This window comes from Mercenaria mercenaria, chromosome 9 (assembly GCF_021730395.1).
Source record: "Mercenaria mercenaria strain notata chromosome 9, MADL_Memer_1, whole genome shotgun sequence".
NCBI lineage: Eukaryota > Metazoa > Mollusca > Bivalvia > Venerida > Veneridae > Mercenaria > Mercenaria mercenaria.
The window spans coordinates 83,301,210-83,323,024 of NC_069369.1; the positions used below are offsets into that span (position 1 = coordinate 83,301,210).

The 21,815-nt window shown below is 33.6% G+C and overlaps 1 protein-coding gene across 4 annotated transcripts in view; it reads left to right on the top strand.

Annotated features, from left to right (window-relative positions):
- Positions 1–17,244, top strand: part of LOC123547611 (uncharacterized) — a 107,348-nt gene extending 90,104 nt beyond the window's left edge. For all 4 annotated transcript variants that reach the window (XM_053551901.1, XM_053551900.1, XM_045334861.2 and 1 more), the window contains 8 exons: positions 7,539–7,749; positions 12,410–12,475; positions 13,029–13,442; positions 13,756–13,924; positions 14,540–14,701; positions 15,252–15,395; positions 16,020–16,281; positions 16,548–17,244. In XM_053551901.1, the coding sequence (XP_053407876.1) occupies positions 7,539–7,749; positions 12,410–12,475; positions 13,029–13,442; positions 13,756–13,924; positions 14,540–14,701; positions 15,252–15,395; positions 16,020–16,281; positions 16,548–16,813 (1,694 nt within the window). In that variant the 3' untranslated portion in view covers positions 16,814–17,244. The remainder of the gene's footprint in view (positions 1–7,538; positions 7,750–12,409; positions 12,476–13,028; positions 13,443–13,755; positions 13,925–14,539; positions 14,702–15,251; positions 15,396–16,019; positions 16,282–16,547) is intronic.
- Positions 17,245–21,815: the final 4,571 nt, after the last annotated feature.

Here is a 21,815-nt window from a genome sequence, read left to right on the forward strand (position 1 = left end):
CACATATTTTCAGTTAAGTTTTTAAAAAATTTAATATTGCATAATTAAACATAGGTATTGAAGACTCGAATGCTGTTATTTATAATTCAACGTTTTATACTAATATTTGATATTTGGTCTGTACAGTAATTGAATTAATCCAGCTTCATCTTTTAAAAGGAAAAAGAGAATGAATGCCTCCCCCCCCCCCCCCCCCCCCCAACGAATATCAAAAAATAAAAAGGAAGAAGACAAGAAAGGAATTGAATGATTAGATAGATGATCTTTAGGAATTATGTCGGAAATTAGCTGAAAATGTTCTTGTAATGATTGAAAAATGTCAGTTTTATATATTGTTGGGACATTACTATCTGATACATATTGTATGACACACTGGGAAAACTTAAATTTGTATCATTTTGCAGATACAGCATTTCCAATATGACAAAGTGATCAACCATTACGTACAATAGACATTGAAACGACAATAATTGCCAATAGTCTGGTTAGTAATAACCTAATTACAAATGGTTGCCAAAACATCAATGAGCACATTGTTGTCAAGATATAAATTTTATATGTATGACAATGATAGCCGCCAAGACCATCGTAAAATTGCTTGTAAAGGGGAGCTGAATACTAGCAAATTTTCAATGATTTAGTGATTCGACAATGACTTGATTGGTGCTACCATTTGATAATATGCTTTACTTGACACCAAAATCTATTAAGAAAGAATATGGAAATGTCGTTCTAAGGTCTATCAATGTTCGAAGATAAGATACTCTTCATAGTCCAAATTGGCCAGCATTCTGGAATATGACAAATTGTTGATAATCAACATTCAGTCAAATATGACATTTTGTCAAATACAACAAAAATTGTCCAAAATAGTCTGGTTAATATTACCTGGAATTTTGTCAAATGGTTTGTCCAAAACAGTCAGATTATAAGAAGCACATTTGTATGTCAAAGATAATAATTTTAATATGTAGAAAATTGAATCAACCCCAAACACATTTAAAATTTCAATAATGAATTAATAGCAAATACTTCAATGATGTTATAGTGGATTTCAGCACTTAATGACAATTTTATTTTGGTGCTTCCATTTGGATATTATATTGTCTTATATTTTACACAAAAACTATTATAGACAAGGATTAGTTTGCAGACTTAACTCAGTCGTTTATTAGGTCTCCCACCATACAATGTTGCGGGAGATATAACGATTTACTCCTGTTCGATAAGTAGCCAAATTGGCCCAGGCACTTCGGAATTATGGCCCTTGAAATTTGTTTTTGATAATCAAAGCACACAAAGTCTGATAAGGCAGTTGATGTCTTGGTGCATAGTTGACTCATATATTATTATTATTATTATTATACCAGATTTATATAGTGCCCTTTTCATGATCAATTTCACGTTCAAAGGCACTTTACATAGTTCAAATGCAGCCACACAGGGCACATAATTCATCCTCTGCTAGTACAGACACAGAGCAATCTGACCAGAGGGACAGAGTGAGACAAAGCCCCCACGACAGAGAGATCAGAAATCAGATACAGGCTTGTCCGGCTAACTTAGCCTAGCTCGTTGCGAATAGACAGCCTGGTTCTTTAACGTGCCCAGTGTATAGAACTGATACACGCAAGGATACACGCTCATATACTACAAAGTGATAGGCAGTTGATGTGGGAGGACCCTTTATTTATTATTTCCAATAAAGCCTTTTCTATCATTTCCGTTGTGCTTCTTTAATACACACAGGAATATTGCATCCTCTACTAGTAGACACGAGCAAGTATATTATGATTTAACTGTAAAAAGATATTTATTGTGGTCCAAAATTTTCAAACCAATATGCAGTGGTACGACAGTATTTTCATTCACATACACAACAGATGTAAAATGAACTTCATAAAATCTGCTTTACGCAATGGCTACTTTGAACAATTTGCATGAACCCATGAGCAGTTGTGAAAATATAGATTACCAATACTGCCACTGTAACTGTGAATTAGTAGCAGTACTTTTAAAGACCTTGATGTATTTATGGCCATGTATGTAATAATCATTGTGTTGTCTGCAAGATTTTTATGCCCCCGAAGGGAGGCATATTAGTTTTCAACTGTCCATCCGTTCGTTTGTCACAACGTTAACTGTTTGCATGAAGGCACTTTACTTGCGAACCACTGCACCCAGGACCTTTAGTCTTCACATGATAGTACTTATTGAGTACACGACCCCGACTAACTTTGTCACCAGGTCAAAGGTCAAGCCTCAAGGTGACCAGGTCAAAGGTCAAGGTGCTGCGGGGGCATTTGTCACCACTAGTGACAGCTCTTGTTTTAGCTACATCATGATACATGTATATCACAATACAATTCACAGTATACTAAAATATATTTTTGTGATAACGAATACAAATATGAATAATTTATTCAAGCATAAAACATTCATTACAATGTTTATAGCCTAACACTCATCCACACTCACTTGTCATGCTATTTTCTTTAGCATTTTACACACAAGACAATATGTTGAACAGGTAGGTTTCTTAGACAGATTTTTACCCATTGTGATACTATAGGCTGATCACTACCAAATCAGATGTAAGCCTCTGCAGGTCTAGTTACAAGTAGTCCAAAATATAAATAATGCTAATCTTTCTTCCTTTTCCTTGTGCAACTCAATAGCATCGTGTTTTCTTTTACTCTATTGCATTCCAGTATGTACGTGTAGCATTCTTTTGAAATCAGCATGCTAGGTAAAAATGGTGGCGTAAGAAATTTATGTCTCAGAAAGGAATATTTCAAGTTCATGCAGCAGGTTATTTTTAATGAATGGTATTTGTCTTAAATAAACGTTAACACCCACTCTTAGCAGGAATAATAAAGAAACGGCACGGATTTAGTGGAGATTTAATGATAACAGCCATTGTTATAGATAAGCAGTAAACTGTTACTTCCATTAGGCTTCTTATAGTACCCAAGGTTTCCAAAAACGTATTTTGCCTTACGTTATATATGTACATTAAAAAAAAAAATATTTGTAGACTGAACATCACCATATAACACAATAGCTATAATCAAAATAGGGACATGAATATTTCTTGTACTTGAAGTGTTTTTTTGTTTTTTTTTATTATTATATTTATTAATACTTGTTTTAATAATATATATATTGAACACCTTTAAATAATTGCAAATTACACAGAAGCCATTTGTTTATTGTCAACACCTTAATTTTACACCTGTTGACAACCTTCCCTTGCTACTGTAGATTTGGATCAGCAAGTTTTTGCATATTAATTAGCATGAATTAAAGTATTTCCCAAGATATCATTGTCCTCAGCCAATCAGATAAGTAGAGGCTTTTTCTCAATTTGCATAACACAACCCACTTTGGATTAGAACCAGTCAGTGATAATATTTTAATTAGCATATTGTCATTTAGCATGAATTAACCAATCAGTAAAAATTGCTCAGTTTTATTGTACAGTTTTAATTGTTTTGCATGCAAACACTCAATTTTCAACACCTATAAATAAAAGAAAAAATTAAAGTTGGTAATCAATCAGTCGAGTTATCTTGGGCATTGTTACATTCTATATTCTGCTTGGCATTGACATTTCACTGTTGGATTTTAAAGTTCTTGAACTATAATAATTAATTGAGCTGTGTTATATTAGTGGTATAGTGTATATTAACATTGATAAGTGTTGTATCTAAGAATGGCAACAGTGTCTAGGCAGTCTCGGAAGAAGGGCACCTTCATGAAAGGTATGTAATTCATCAGGTTTTTTTTATCAAAATGAAAATAAAAATGATAATGCGTTTTTGTTGGCATATTCTAACAGTCCGTTAATTGGACCCTGTACGGGTTGTCTTGGTAATCAGACCGACACCCATCCTATAGGAGAGATCGCCGTGACGTTGCGCATTAACACCTGTTTATCTGGTGGTGGGCAAAACAAATGTTTTTACATCTTTTGTGTATGGGATCGGAATTTTTAATTATTAATAACTTTTTCGTTAATTTATGGATTTCAATAATTCAAAATGTTTTGAAATGCTTACGATTTTCATATTTTCTTATTTAAATATATTTTTAAAAGGAGTAACCGAACCATTTTAAATGACATATGATTTTAATAACGGCGTAACGATGCTCCAAACTTTTAGAAAAAACACTGTAAGTTAAGCATTCATAATTAATCCATAGTATATCGAAATAATAATTAAAAGTAATCAATAAATTGCTTGTTTTATATTCTTTCCATTGATCAAAAAGTTATTGATATCATTTGTGTTTTAAGAAAGTTTAAGCCGTTAGAAAAATATCACTGTTTACAAAAAACATGGACGCTCGGCATCTGCCCACCCGACCTTTGTCTTATCAGTTCTAGGAATAGAAAATACAACGGATTTGTATACAAACACGATCTCTCCTATAGGGTTGTCTTGGCAAGGTACTTGAAATAATTATACAAATAAGATTTATTATTTTCAAAATGAAAAAAAAAACAACTTAAAATTATTTAATATCATAATTAATAGACTAGTATTTCTGTTTGCTTGAAAGTGGTCTGACTTTTCCTGTGGGGGTTACAGGTGGTTAATCAGATTTTGATCAAGTAATGGATATGATTGAAAGTTTGATATATGATCATTTATGCTTATTTGTGTTCCCTGAATTTTATACATTTTTGCTGGAAATATCTGGAAAGAATTCCCTATCCTGGTTGCACAACAAAGAGTTATTTTTTAGCATATGTTTAAATTACTTTGCCTAAGAAATGATATGAAAATGGGAACCATTGTATTAAAATTGTCAAAGATTAACATTAACATATATATATATTTAGCCAAATTCATAAGAAATGCAAGTTTGCAAATTTAATATTACCTCCCTTTACCTAAGGATAGATTTGAATTCAATGAATTAGGAAGCTACACACTATTTTACAAGTTTCCTTTTGATTAAGATTATTCAGATATCTCAAAATTTATCAAATGGAAACATTAATATATATTGAAATAAAATGAAATAGTCAACATTTTCAATACTCATATATTAAAGGGGAGTAATTACAAAATTCCATAAAAAAAATAAAACATATATTTCTAATAGGGATCTTACCCTATGTAATGAATCAATTTTGTTTTCATTAAACAAATCTCTTACAGAAAGCACTAAAAATGAAAAATATCACAAAATGTTGCTTAAATGAGCCGTGCCATGAGAAAACCAACATAGTGGGTATGCGACCAGCAAGGATCCAGACCAGCCTGCGCAGGCTGGTCTGGATCCTTGCTGGTCGCATACCCACTATGTTGGTTTTCTCATGGCGCAGCTCAAATGTGTTTGACCATCTTTGAAATAGGAGACTGATCTTTTCTGGTATTGATTTTTGTGCTTTATTTATTAGGCAGTGGCTAGAGAACCAGAACCGGTTTCCCTAGACAAAGAACTTATTCGACCGGAATCGGTCCTCCAGCCTATATACACCTATAGGCTAGAGGACTGGAATTTTTTCTATACATATTACTGCCGATATGTATAATTAATAATGGTATTCGTATATCAAAATGTTAGTGACAAACACTGTCAATGTAAATTATTCCATTCACAATTTACACTGAATAATAAATTTGTCCTAAACTTTTAAGTTAAGATTTTGTGAATATGCCAAGTAAGGAATTATTATTTTTTACACATGTAATATTGACATTTTTGTTGAATTAAATGACCTATCAGTATTTAAAATGGTCTTAGCATAAGAAATTCATATTATAAATATAAGTACATGATCTGTTTTCCAACAAACAAACAAATTACAATGTAGCTATATATTGCCTCTTAAAAGTAGCTATAATATGTATAATTATATTTATATTTGAAAGGAAATTTGTAAGTACAAATGTAGGAGCTTCAATTTAATATGACAACAATCTATTTTTAGCTCCACTATTCGGAGAATAGGGGGGCTATACTACTCGCGCTGGCGTCGGCGTGACCCTTCTTGGTTAAAGTTTTTCGGCAACCTTTGTTTTTCTGTCATATCTTTGTTACTATTGCTTATATCTTACTGTAACTTCACATAAACATTGTCCAGTATACAAACAATTTATTTGTTTGGGCTGAGCCCATTATACCCAAGGTCAAGGTCACCGAGCTGTTATACTTAGGTTATTTTTAAGGTTAAAGTTTTTCGGCAACCTTTGTTTTTCTGTCATATCTTTGTTACTACTGCTGATATCTTACTGTAACTTGACATAAACATTGTCCAGCATACAAACAAAGTATGTATAGGGGCTGGGCCCATTATACCCAAGGTCAAGGTCACCAAGGAGTTCTAATTTGAATTATCTTCATGTTGAATTTTATCGAAAGCTTTGTTTATAGACATATCTTTGGTACTTTAAAAGATAATGACTTGAAATGAAAAGTATTTGTTTATTATCATCTGCATGTGTGGCTACATACCCCATAACTCTAATTGTGTTTTTGACAGAATTATGCCCCTTTAGTACTTAAACTTTTTTGCAATCGTTGCTTTCTGGATACTACTTTAATGCAAGGTAAAGACTTGTATCTTTATCATCATTATCTGCATGTGTGGTAAAAATCGACACAACTTGTATTTTTGACCGAATTATGCCTCTTTTTTACTTAATTTTTTTACAAACTTCGTTTTCTGGACATAACTTTGGTACTATATAAGATAATGACTTGAAACTCAAAATATATCAGTCTTTATCATCATCATCTGCATGTGATTTAACAATCCTAATAACTCAAAAATCAAATTTGTGTATTTGATGGAATTATGCCCCTTGGTGTATCTTCCTTTTAAAGTAGAGGTCTCTTATTCAGACATATATTCATTTTACTGTCAAAATCCTCGAATAGTGGAGCGCACTGTCTTACGGACAGCTCTTGTTTTTAGTGCTTATAAGAAATGAGTGTAAAAATGATATTCTAGAAATTCTGTAATTACAATTTAATCTATTTCTCAATATTTCATTTCATATTGTTTATCCTAATCGTTTGCATGAATTAAAATATAGTGAAATAATCCTGGAAATTTCACAGAGAAAAATTTTGAAAAAAGTACAACTTTGAAATGCGATTTTAAGGCCTCTTTTGGGTAACCCATCCTGTGTTTTTTGTTTCTATGGTACATACATATATAATAAGCATACAGGAACATTTGCATACATCATGCCATATGTTATTTGAACATTCATTGCTATTTGCTGGAAGTTTTTATAAAGTGTAATAGTTACTAAATTCTACAAATTTATGTACACCTTAGAGAGCTCAACTTAAAGACTTGTCTGCCGATTAGGGAAATCAGCATGATTTATCTTGCCTTTATTTAGGTAAGAACCACTATCGCACTGAATAACACTACCTAAATAACTGTTTTTGTACATCATTAAAAGTACAAAAACATCGCTGACCTCGAAATCGGACTATACATACTAATTTGTTATTGTTGTTCTAGCAACAGTGAGCTACTAGTAAATTTTTCATTATCTACATTTCAGGTCAGGTGAAGTTGTCAGCATACATGAACCATGGTCTCCTCACTGTTCACGTGATCCAGGCTCGTCATCTCAGCTCGGCATGGAAACAACAACCAAACACGTTCGTCATGATCTCTCTGATCCCTGAGGACACAGAAGTGACCCCCACACGCTGTAGGACTGCCATTGTCACTAACAGCACACATCCGTCGTACAACGAGAAGTTCTCTTTGTAAGTTGTGATTATTAGTTTTTAGAAGTTGAAATTTTTGATGTTTGCAATATCACTGTCAGTTTTTAAAGCAATCCCTTATAAAGCAATGAAATGAATTTCTTTGAGTGCTGAAAGTGCAAAGAATGTCATAAAGGCATTGATGTCTTTAAAGGGGAATATGCAACATTTGAAAACATCAAATTTTCTTTTTAAAAAGTGCCTGTAAGTATTAAAACTGGAGTAAAAGTTTAAAAAATGTACTACAAACAAAATGTAGCATTTAATTACTATCCAGGTAATTCGATGGCAGCTGTCAAGGCTTTCTTTCCATATGTTGCATATTCCTCTTTAACATAAATTAGAACATCTTAAGGATAACATGGTGTAATAGGCCTCAATTTCACCAAAAGCATACATACAACTTGATAATGTAAGCTTTAAAAATGTCAAACGATAGAAATAAGGTGCAGAAGTTCTCAAAAATTACCTCCCCTGATAATTTTGGTTTTTCATGAGTTATCTCCCCTGAAAACTAGAAAAAAATGATTTTCCTCTTTTCCCTACAGGGAATTTTAGATTTCTATTTATATTTGTATCAGAATCATATAATGCAGCTTTCTACCACAAAATTTTCTCGAAACTGAAGTTCAGATTCTCATAATCAAAGAAATTATATATTTCCAATAGGCATCAATGTTAACCCAAAAAATGATAAAAATTGAAAAATCTCTTGGTAAAAAGTTTTAAATTTGAATGTCTTTAAAGTGACCAAATTTCATTTAAATATTACCATCCAGTTACAAGATATGAAATATGGCTATTACACCATGTTATCCTTAACTATAGGTAATACAGGAAGTTCTGGCTACCTGATTTTTTTTTGGCACTATCATTGCAAGAATGAAAGAAAAGTTACTCATTTTGAAGAAATAAACAACTTTATTTTTTGGTATATTGATAAATTTAGCATTTTATTTTGGAAATTGTCCTTTGTGAAACTGACATTTGTAGCTGGATCATAAATTGTTTGTTATAGAAGGGCATTGGCATTGACTGGAAGTGATATATTGGAAACGTGTGTATTGTAATGTATGTCACTGGTTCCTAATCTGTCACTTGTATGTTGTAAATTACTTATACAGTATATAGAAAAGTGCCACTGTGACATACTGGTATTACCTGATGTTGAATGCTGTATATATTAATACAAGAAACTATAGTGTATTGTCATGTATGACACTGGTCCTTTCTCTGTATGTTGTATTCCATAATTTACATACAGTATATAGAAAAGTGCCACTGTGATATACTGATAATACCTGACATTGACTGTGATTCGACGCCGCCCTGAAGGCGGTGTCGAGTATATGGGATACACTTTTATTTTGGACCCTGTAAAGATGGTAATGAATAGTTTCGGAGTGATAAACTGAACACAGTGAATAGTTTGTAAAAGGATCAACGATATTGCACAATACATTTTAGTGAATAAACAAAAAAATGGCAAAAAGAAAACATAAAAAATGTATGTAATGCAACTTATTATGTGATTTAAAACAATGCTATCTGTCTTTCCTCTCCTTATTTGTAGAGCAGAACATATTTTTTTATTTACAATTTCGTCAAAAACGATTTATTGATAAGGGAGGTTACTCTGTAAGTCAAGTTTTCTATTTCTATTCTTAGCATGACCTACTTACCTATCTCATTTTCTATAAATAGAACACACCACAGAGCTGATATACCATATACTGCAACGCATGAATCGCCTGGACAAGGGAGCGTGTATTTTACAATAATCTTGCAGTAAACTTCGAAGAGAATATTAAAAAAAAATTACAATTTGCCTAAATTCCTTGGAAAAAAACGTATTTACAAAGTAAATAAAGGAATCAATAAGCATAGATATGTTGAAATGAACGAGGGAAGTGCCGCTGTTAACTTGTTTTTAACCTTTTGTCTTATTTTCTTTGTTGATAGGTTCAGAATGCGCACACTTTAGCAAATTCCTATTTCTATTTGTTTGTTTTTTTCTTGTTTCTTTCTTTTTTTTTGTTTTTTTTTGCTTATGTGTCATATAGATCTACTCATTGTTTACAGATATACACTGTCAACTAAGGTGTGCAATAGGCTAAAGAGCATTTGGCGGAATTTGTTAGTGACAAGTTAATACTTCATTAATTGTGGTTAGATCGAAATATCAAAAGCCATGGGACCATAACTTATCAAAGCATCAGTGACTTTAAAATAGAATTCCTTGTTGCATTTATATGTTCATTGATCTTACATGACTAGTCAGTTGCTCTGGTTTTATTATATCTTGTTACCTGCTTCTTTTTTCTTTTTTTTTTAATTTAATAGATAGTTTTTATATTTGTCCATTCCTGACAACAACAACAAAATAAAAAATAGAAAAATAAAAACATTTTCATTGAAATATTTTCTACACTTTGGCAGCGGGTTATTATGCTTGCTAAATTTCTTGTAATATTAGATTTGAATCTAGACACTGACATACTCCTAGTAACCTTACAGTTAAACGAGGACTTCAAGTTTATCGTTCGTCCGAAAAAAATGAATTCTATGATATTCAAAAGTATATAAGAAAGATTCATGTTTTGTGAATAGGGGCAATATAGAGATTATTTATGTTATATCATTCTTTTCTTGGACAAAATTTTTGGTTGTTTTTGGCAAGGGAAACAGTAAATTGCTGTGTATAATCTGCATTCTGAAATCTATAATGTAGGTGACTAAGGTCCATTAAACTTCATCAGTAAATAGAAAACACTCATTACATTACATGATAATAAAAATAATGGTTTCTGTGAACCACATCTTTGAAATAATTTCAACATTTCCTCATTTCCCAACAAACTGCATTTCTGTGAAACTTCATACACAGGCTCCTGCATATAAGAACTTTTCACAGGAGGTGACCTTAGTTAGTGAAATAATTACTTTAATTTTGTATGTAAAGGGACCACCCACTCGCAATGTTAATGTCATTGCAGGTAGAGGATTTGTATTGCATGGTAAAACTTTTCTATCATGTTTATTCTTCATGTTTTAAACAGTTTATAACATATATTGTTTTATGTGCTAATGTTGATAACTTGTAGCCAGTCAGACTAATAAAGTAATGATTAGGTGATTTCTCATATTGCAAAAGATGTACTTCAGACACAACACTTGGCGGCGTCTTTGATGCTTGCATCAATGAATTTCCTTGTATATTATGTTAGCACAAGAAATTGGTGTATTGTCCTGTCACAGTAGTAACTTAACTGATATTTTGGTAGCCTTGCTGTATTTATCAAAGGAGCTGTTTACTTTAGTCTCCAGATATTGCTAGTAAATTTTTAAACAAAAATAAAAAGACCTTACTTAACAAGAATAAGAGCTGAAAACTTGTGTGCAGTTCTATGAATATATAGTACCTTAAAAAGTAAAAAATGCACCAAATCTGTTGTTAATGACTTATCAATTATTCAGTCAAGTTGTGTTATGCAGTTGCATTAAATTTCATAATTATGTTTTTATACATCAAACCAAGTTGCCAGATACTAATAAATAAATAAAATGCATTTATTTAAAAGGTATACTAGACCAAATTTCATATTTGAAAACACGAACAATTACTACATAAAGTGTGCATAAAATTAACATCTTTATATGTGCATTAGTCTGGCTACCGACTAGATAATCTTTTTTATTTTAGAAAAAAATAATTCCGTAAAAAATTCTGACTTCATCAGTTTTGGCTCTGATCTATGTTTTGAGAAGAAAAGGGACATAAATATACGAATTTTGAATAGCCTCAGGAGTTATCTCCTTTGAACAAAACATACGGTCTGAACACAGACTATATGTGCATCAACAGTATTATGAATTCAAAATTGTACTCACTTAATACATGCATATCTAAACACAGTATAAATACTACCACTATAAACTGGAAGTCTTTAATAATCATCTGTTACTGGTGAATATACCTCTATATAAGCAATTACTTAGTAAAATACATGTAATAAGGATTTTTCACATTTGAAGTAAAAAAATATTTTTAGTGAAAGATGGGCAGTGGATATGTCACTCACACTTGACAGCAGTTATCTAAAACACTTGTTCCAAACTACATTTTTAGAGTATGCAAATCGACCATGTTACAGTCAAAATATTTTCAAAAGCGGGGTAATTCATCTCAGGATAGTTTTGAAAGGATGAATAAAATGAACATTTATATGAAAAAGTATTTATTACCAGATTTCACTTTTGTTAATTTCCGGACATTTTAATGTATGAAGATTTTTGTAATAGTGTATGCAATGCAAGTACTTTTAAATGAGTAGACCTTTATTACATGGACAGACGTATATACTTACTTTTCCAAAAATATGCACAAAAAATTCAGTTCAATTTGAGTTATGCAGTTGCAAGCTTTTCTCGCAAGCTTTGACAAAAGGATGTTGTGACTATATGTTTTAAATATCTATTGCATATCTTTTACTTTAGATGCTGCATAGTAATAAATGTGTACTTCACAAAAAAACGTTTTTTAAACAAATAACTGTTCAACACAACATTTAATTGTGAATGTAGCTTTAAAACGTGTAAATTGCTTTTTTCTAGATGATAATTATAATTAAATTACAGTGATTATTTTCTTTTCTTACAGTGAGGTAGGTGATGACGATGTTCACAGACGCCTCTTGTTGACTGTCTATCACAGAGACTATTCTGGGTAAGAAACACTGTGATTTCAGATTTATATTGGACCATGTCACTGCTTTTCAGTGTTGAGCTGTCATAACAAACTTTGTTTTAAATGACATTCGTAGAACACTGTTGCCGGTGAACTGAGAAAAAAGTTAACTTGTCTCAGATTTGTTGCCTGATCAGGGCCTACATAGACAAGCTCCTAGACTATGATATTTTTTTATTTTCATTCTTAAAATTGTGAATGTAGTCTTTATCCTATGTCCAATATCATATGATAATATTTCAATCACTTCTGTGAAAATCTCTAAAATAGACTTGCATTTGTCACTATCACATGAAATAAGAGAAAAATAAAAGTTGAAATTTTGTGACAATTTTTTATTATTAGTCTAGTGGCTAGTCTAGGGCTTACACAATTTATAGTTATTATGCCAACAGTGACTTGATAAAAAACATCATGATTGCGGAGGAGTAGTACAAGCTCACAAGAATGCTAAAAATAGGTAGGATTTTTCATTATTATGAAAATATACATATCAATTATAGCAGTTTAGATTATTTTGTTTATATTACAGGAACCACGAGTCTCTTGGTTGTACATCTTTTGGTATCCGTCACCTTCAGCAGGGGAACCGTGAAGTCAATGGTTGGTACCACCTTCTCACAGACAGTGTTGGTCACAAGAAGCATCTACGTGTCACCGTCAAGGACAGGCCTTCAGTTCCTGTGATGCAGAGCCGAGAACCACGCCAAATACCAGCCGTCAACCGAGATGTACCAGATCTTGACCGTCTTGAGCTTACTATCTACCGGTCCCAGTATGGTGGTTTTGGTTTCACAGTCGTTGACTCCTGTCCAGTGAAGATTGGTCGAGTTGATGGGTCGTCTTACGCTCAGGAAGCGGGTCTTCAGAAGGGTGATCTTGTTATCCGTGTCAATGGTCAGAATGTGTCAAGGTCAACGTCGGTCAGTGTGGCAAGGTGCATAAAGTAAGTGATAATGTTATTTCAGTATAATATTCAAAAATTGTAAAATTTGCAGAACTGATCCCTAAGGCTATAAACTGTGGTAGCCACACTATAAACTAAGGCATTATAAGCCTAAATTTCAAGATGTGTTTGAAAAACTCTTTGTCAATAATTTGAACCAGAAATGATTTTGATTATACGGGTAGTTCGTTACCAGTTGACAAGGACCTTGTTACCATGTCGATAATGAATTACATTATCCTTTTCTACATATCTTTTTTATGTTGAATCAGTCTTTTTTGTGCTATTTTCTTTTATGCATTTTCTGCTGCAGGAAGTCAGGTAGTCGTGTACAGCTAGAGGTTCAGCGCCCAGGTCACTACGCCACTCCCACACATCTCCAAACCTCCCCAGTGAAGTCATGTAGCGACGAGTCTGGTAACAACTCAGTCCAGGAATTCACGCTTTGCGACGATAGAACAGCGCTACTGAACTCTGCCATTGTAAGCTTTAAACCATTCCGTATGCTTCACAAACTTAGATCGAAATCTTGTTTCAGCCTCTCTACAACTAGACCTGTGAGAATTTAGAACTTTAATATAGAAAAATGTGATAATAGTGTAATTATAGTGTATATATAAAATGTGAGAACTACATCGAGTAAAATGTGTATTCCAGATAGTGTAATTTGAACATTTAGAATAAGAAATATGATTAGGGAAGATTTTAATTAAATGTGAGAAATCAGATTATTAGGAAAAATTACCATCTAGGTATTTGACGTGCTGTGACTTCATACCAACAGAGAGCTGTGGAACATTTGATTTGCATTGTGATGTCAAATATTGAAAAATGTGCTTATTTCATTCCATGTTTGTAACAGATTTATGCAGACAGGCCTGAAAAAGGATTATTTGGTGCTTTAAAAAGTTGTTGTTTCTACAGAAATTGTTAAATTACTGTGTAAAGTTTATTTTAAATAAATTATTTGAAATACTATTCCTTGTTGTCATTAAACTCAAAAGGTCAACAAAAGGTCAAGGCCTGTCTGCAAGTGTCTGTCTGCAAACTATTCATTTATTCTGTTAATAATAGTGGAAATTTATATATAATTGCAGAGTGTAGACACACGCAGGCAGGCCGCTCTTCACCGTTTGTTGTGCCTTGAAGAGAACTTTGTTGACCTAATGAACACTGGAATCCAGAAGTTTTCTCGCCCACTTCGTCACTGTGTTATCACCAGTACCCAGCATGCAACACTCTTCCAGAACATTGAAAAGGTAAGTTTTAAATTTTTACCTAGGTTTATATTACTGTACTTAGAATTAATCTGAAGCCAGGATTTGAACTTGTATCAACATGGTGGCTGTAGCTAGCAACAAGAAATAAAAGGTTTAAACTGAACATTGAAATTGTCGTCTTTAGAAACAGGCAGTGTAGAATTTAGTGTTGAAATATAAAAGAAACTTCCAATGACTCTTGATAAATATCCATGACTATGACAAAGTTCATTCTTGATGCAATTCAAATTCATGAGAAAGTCATGCAGCTTACTAATGGAAGATCAGTTGTTCTACCCAGGTAACTGCTAATATTTGAAGAGTAGCCTGTCAGTCACTGGGTGATGTTAAACCCAACAGTCCAGACTCGGCACTTTGCAGTTAAGTCAGACATAATCATTACACTGTAGTTCCTCTCCTTTATTACAAAATAGTAAATCATATTGATCCTCTTGACACACTGTCAACCATTTCTGAAATTGTTCTGAATATGTAAAAATAACTTTTTTTGCTGTATAAAAGTAATAATTTAATTTATTTTTGTCTACAGATTGTGTGTATGAGCCAGTACCAAGTACGTCAGATTCTCGACAACCTCCCGTCCTACACTCCCTCTGACGATGATGATACAGACAACTCCTTTGTTGGTGAGAGTGACCTTACATCTGCTGTCGCCATGATCTACCTCTCTAAGGTAAGAAAATTATTTTCGTTATTGTACTGCTTACATTAAGTTGCAAATGCAAGTTGAATTGTGGGAAAAGTGGCTTGAAGAGACTTGAACATGCTGCTTTACAATAGATTCTCAAGATAGATCACGGATCTGTGAGTTCGATCCCCGGGCGAGGGGTATGTTCTCTGTGACAATTAGATAAATTGTGTCAGGAATCGATATTCATGTAGGGAAGTTGACAGTTACTTGCAGAGAATAGGTTTGTACTGGTACAGAATCCAGGGCACTGATTAGGTTAACTGCCGCCATTACAAAACTGAAATACTGCTGAAATTTGTGTTAAACCCAAAACAAACAACTTCAGTTTATTGCAATTTGAGGAATCTGTACTGTGACTGTAATGTATCGTTTTAAAAAGATTTTGCTTGAGAAAGTAAGGCCAACTTGGTTACCTAAAAAATTTAAAACTGGAAATAATAAATTTACCTTATCTTATACATTCATACTAATTACAGCTTTTTCTGCTGAAAGTTTCGTGGTTAGAGAACAGTTTGACTCAGTATCTATAAGGAAAATTGAGATAGCAGTAGAATCTATTCAACTTGTGAAATTAAAAATTTATGTGTCTTTTATTTGTCTTTCCAGCTGCCAGTGATCTGTGGTGCCTACATGACGTACACCCAGGGTCTGTCTAATACCACTTCCCTGCTTGGTTCCCTGGAGAAGAATGACCAATTCTGTGGTTTCCTGCTCAACGTCTCGAGAGAAGGGAAGGAACTCAGTTTGTGTGACTTCATCAACCGTCCACTGGCTCACATGCAGGATCTGTGTGGTCTACTCCAGATTGTCTGTGACACTACCATGCCTCACTCCGAGGAACGGGCCATGTTCTCCGATATTCTCTTAGGTGAGTTTGAAAATAATTTTATATCAAGATTAAAATCATGAGAAAATTAATCTAGTTTTAATCATGTAACCTGCAATTGTTGAATGACAGAAAAAAATTATTAACTCTTCCTGCATAATATATTATGATATGCATTGGTGTATAATTGTATTGCCAATTAAATAGTTATCAAAAAACAGAATTGAAGTCTCGTGAATGCATTGAATTTTAACATTTCATACTTTCGTTAGTCCGCAAATTCATGTCTTTCTGTTATGTAATTTCAGGCCTGCAGTCTGTTGTTGACCAGATTTCATGCACAGCCACTGTTGCCAGCTGTTTTCGTGCCAGGGCCCTAGACGTATTTCAGCCTACCATCCACTCTCAGCGGCGTGTACCACTTATGGGATCCTTAGTCTTGCAACGTTCGTCTTCCGAGAGGTCGTCATCCAGCGGGTTTGGAAGTGGATCTTCCCAGCAGTCTGACATTCCTTCGTGTATGTCCGAGAGTGTGTTCTGTGATCATACTATGTTATTAAGTAGACTTGTGTGAATTAGTGTCTGGAATATAAGATTGTTCTATGTGTAGTGCTGTATGACAGTGAATTCTGAAGATGCTAGTTCTTGGAGATCTGTTACAATGAAGATGTTTTAATAGTGTTATATGTACTTTATGTGATTTGTTATGCCTTTTGTTGATATTGTTAATTGTTTTAATTTATTGTAAATAACTGCAAATCAAGTGCTATAAATATGTAAATTATTTGTTGTATCTTTTCTATTTCTTTTTCTGGGCTGTATTCTATAAAACTTTTGTTTCACTACAAATCTGTAATGCTATCTCTGAAAATGTTATTCCATGTTTTTTCTTTCTGTATATGTGTGTTTCTTTCAACATATCGTTGTCTTTTTTCTTTCATTACCTACCTATCTGTGTGTTTTGTAAATACTGTATGTTTATATTCTGACTTTGCCATTCCTGAATAAAATATATTTAAAATATTAATGACCTCTTATTTACTTTTTAGACCGAATTGTTATGTTCTCTCTCTCCCCTCCGCAGCTTCTGCACCTGGGGTTTTATTTTTTGATTTAACTCAGTAAGACAAGTTATGGCCCTTGACTGTCAAAAATATGCATAAAGGGCCTGAAAGGTTGTGCCGCATGTATCTCAAAAAGTAGAGTCAATAAACCAGACAGGAATATTATCCATCATGTGAAGCTGTGCACCTGGGGTTGCACACAGAATATAAATTACAATGACTGTAGCTCTTCATATACAGTTTATATATTTAGTAGAGTTAAATATATTCAGTGAGGGATTTCAACATTGGAAGTAAATATCTAAATATAAACTATTGTAATTAAAGATAGCCATTGGATATATTTAAGTCAGATTTTTTACCATCGAATAATGACATGGATATGATAAATCTAATGATAATTGATAATATAATCCCTATGTATTATAGTTAAACTTTGTATTTTTGAACTTGGATAATTCGTACACCACCCACCCTTCACTCGCAACCAGCATCGGGTCTCGGCAAAATATCTATATAATGCATACTTTGCAATGGCTCAAATTAGAAATTTTGCTGGTCTCGTTTAGTCAAATGTAGTTTGACTGTATACCGTTTCAAAATTTTCTCTGTTGTAGTTTGATGACTAAGATTTTGTTTCCAAAACTGAAAAAAAGCTGAAGTGTATAATTTTATGATGTCAGCAATGTGAACAAAAAATCGCATAAAACTTTGACATGATTATTTCACTGGTATTTCATTGTTAAAAAACTGAGGCCAATGAAAGTATGTTACATTTTGTGCAGAAAGTTCCAGATTCTGCAATAACTGCAACTACGTTAATTAACAACTTAATCCCATTTGTACTATACTCTTTAAACTTTTCTCAGCTGTAGTTTGACAAAAAGGTTATTCTTTAGGTACGTAGGTAGTAATTGTCCAGATGTGCCTCTGTGGTCCACCCAAATGATGCCCATATCAGTATGTTGTGTCATTTTGCCACCCATTAAAAGCCATTTTCATGCCAGATACAAGCTTTATTGATTGTAAAGAGGAATGTTTGCAGATGATGTTAATGTAATATGCTTCCAAGTTTGTGTTGAAGCTGCTGGATAAAATAAAAGTGAAAATAGGTAATTTCCTGATGTCTACCTATGCAACATTAGTGTTTTCAAAGGTGAGCTTTTGAGACTGCTTGATGTCCGTTGTCTGTCCGTCAACAATTTATAAAAAAAATCTTCCTAACCACTGGACAGATTTACACCAAACTTCACAGGAATGATCCTTCGGTGGCCCCCTTTCAAAATTGCCCAAAGAATTAAAATTCATGCAGAACTGTGGTTGCCATGGCAACCAAAAGGAAAATCATTAAAAATCTTCTCAGAAACTGTTAGCCAGATTTCAAAAATATTTGTAGAAATGATCTCTAGGTGACCCTCTACCAAAATTGCTTAAGCTGTTCTATTTCGTAAAAAAATATGGCTGCCAGGGGGCAGGCCTTTATTTTCCCTCAATGGCTATATTGTAAATTTCAAAAATCTTCTTCTAAACCACTGGGCAGATTTACATCAAACTTCACAGAAATGATCCTTTGGTGGCCCCCTTTCAAAATAGCCCAAAGAATTTAAAATAAAAGTGAAAATAGGTAATTTCCTGATGTCTACCTATGCAACATTAGCGTTTTCAAAAGTGAGCTTTTGTGACTGCTTGATGTCCGTTGTCTGTCCGTCAACAATTTATTAAAAAAAATCTTCCTAACCACTGGGCAGATTTACACCAAACTTCACAGAAATGATCCTTCGGTGGCCCCCCTTTCAAAATTGCCCAAAGAATTAAAATCCATGCAGAACTGTGGTTGCCATGGCAACCGAAAGGAAAATCATTAAAAATCTTCTCAGAAACTGTTAGCCAGATTTCAAAAATATTTTGTAGAAATGATCTCTAGGTGACCCTCTACCAAAATTGCTTAAGCTGTTCTGTTTCGTTAAAAAATATGACCGCCAGGGGGCAGTCCTTTATTTTCCCTCAATGGCTATATTGTAAATTTCAAAAATCTTCTAAACCACTGGGCAGATTTACATCAAACTTCACAGAAATGATCCTTTGGTGGCCCCCTTTCAAAATAGCCCAAAGAATTTAAATCCATTCAGAACTGTGGTTGCCATGGCAACCGGAAGGAAAAATCTTTAAAAATCTTCTCAGAAACTGTTAGCCGGATTTCAAAAATATGTAAAGGATTTGATCTCTAGGTGACTTTCTACCAAAATTGCTCAAGCCATTCTATTTCATTAAAAAACATGGCCGCCAGGGGGCGGGATATTTTTCCCTGACTCTAAATTTCAAAAATCTTCTTCTGAAACCTGAAGACCTAGAGCTTAGAAATTTGGTATGTGGCATTGTCTAGTGGACTTTTACCAAGATTGTTCAAGTTATGATCCCAGGGCCAATATTGGTCCCGCCCTGTGGTCCCTTGAATTTACATAGAGTTCTATAGGAAAAACATAAAAAAGTGTTCTACACTGAAACAGAGAGGCACAGGGCTTAGATATTTTACATGTGGCATTGTCTAGTGGTCCTTTACTAAGATTGTTCAAATCATGACCCAAGGTCAAGTTAAAGCCCCACCCCAGGGTCACTTATTTTTATATGAGTTATTTAGGAAAAAATACTTCAAAAATTATCTGATCATATTTCCTAGACTGTTTAATTATAATAACCTGATGACCCAAGTTAGGATTCACTTGACTGTGACCTTGACTTACTGACCTACTTTCTTCTTTTTTAAGATACAGCCTTGAAATTTGGGATGACATATACAGTTTTGCACACCTATCGTAAAACTGACTCATTGACCATGAATGTGACCTACTGGCCTACTTTCTTAATATTTTAGCATCAGTTTCACATTTTAAACATGTTCACACAACTGTAGAAAAGATTTCAATGCTTACTTAAATTTGACTTTCTTACCTGATCTCTTACGCTTGTCTATGTAGCTCATATTACTCAGGTGAGCGATCCAGGGTCATCATGACTTTTTATACTTTTTCATTATCTCAAAAGACAGATCTTCAAGACAAAGGCTGGAAATGCTGATAAAAACATGTTATACATTGTACTTTGTTGCTTTTACATAGAAAATAGTAGTGGAGACATATAGTACCTTCTAATTTTTATAATTTTGTCTCTGAAATTAGAAGAAAATTGCTGTAACATCATTCATGATGACATCAGTGCAAAAGAAAAATGGTTTACAGAAATCTCCTTTAGATTAATCAGCCAATGAAATATTGTAGAGATACATAATCAGATGAAATTTCAATCAAGTTCAGTGGGCTTTCACGACAATTCTTCGAAAGACACTTAGCCGAATATGATATACATTCGAACTTGATATTTTGCCAAATACAACAGTTCGTCTACTGTATTTTTCGACCAGATTGGTCGAAAATTGGCAGAAAATTATTAAAACAACAAAAAAGTAAACCTGTACAAAAACAAGAACGGACAACGCATGCCAGGTGAGCTGAAAATAAGATTTTCTGGTGAAATCGATATAGGCGCTTATCTTCTGGATTGGCACATGCAGCAAGTTGCTCCACACTAGTTTCTGTCCTAACCTGTTCACCTCTAAGCTTGTCAACAATCTCAAAGATATAAGGGTGGTGTTTGTCCAGGATCGTTTTGAAGCGATGATGCCAGCCTTCTAAATGGTTGTTCCTTCTAGGTTCATTGGCAAGGGTACGATCACATTCAACATTCTAACACCAGCTAAGTAAAATGTTCTGTAAAAAGTGTTCATGTTTACCGTAAGCCGAAGGCGTATTTGACGAGAATCGGATCAAACAATCAATTAGACCCCAAAATACACATGTACACAAAGAACTGAATGTAAGTGGTTAATTGTATCTGCGAATTTCTGCTATTATCACCTTTCGGTCAAGTGTCGCAGTGATAAATATTCGTTTCGACCATTTGTCTCGTTAAAGGCTTCGACGAACTGTCGCAGTAGACCTAATGACATAATCGGCAAACTGTTGTATTCGACCAAATGTCTTTCGATGAATTGTCGTTCATCGGTTCAGTGGAACATCAATGAAGTTTGATGTTTCACCAAAATCCCATTGACATTTGGCCATTTCACTGACATTTCACTATACTTCAGTGAAATTAGTTATAAATTTCAGTTGCTTGTTCTTTAGGCAAAACTCCTTGGATGCCTTCTTTATACAGCATGCAGTAATATATGACATTTATTACATACTCATTTGTAAACTCCGTTAAGTTACAGTGGAACCAGAAGCATCAATATTTATAGGTGATTAGATTTGTATCGAGAAATATGCATGAGTTCTGCAGCGGAAATGTTGCGCGACTTTAGGTGCGCAGTATTATTCCGCGAAAGAACGAGTGCATATTTCTTGATGCAAATCTAATAATCTTTTTATTAGCTCATCTGATTTTTTGAAAAAAAATGATGAGTTATTGTCATCACTTGAGCGGTTGTCGGCGTCGGCGTTGGCATTGCTTGGT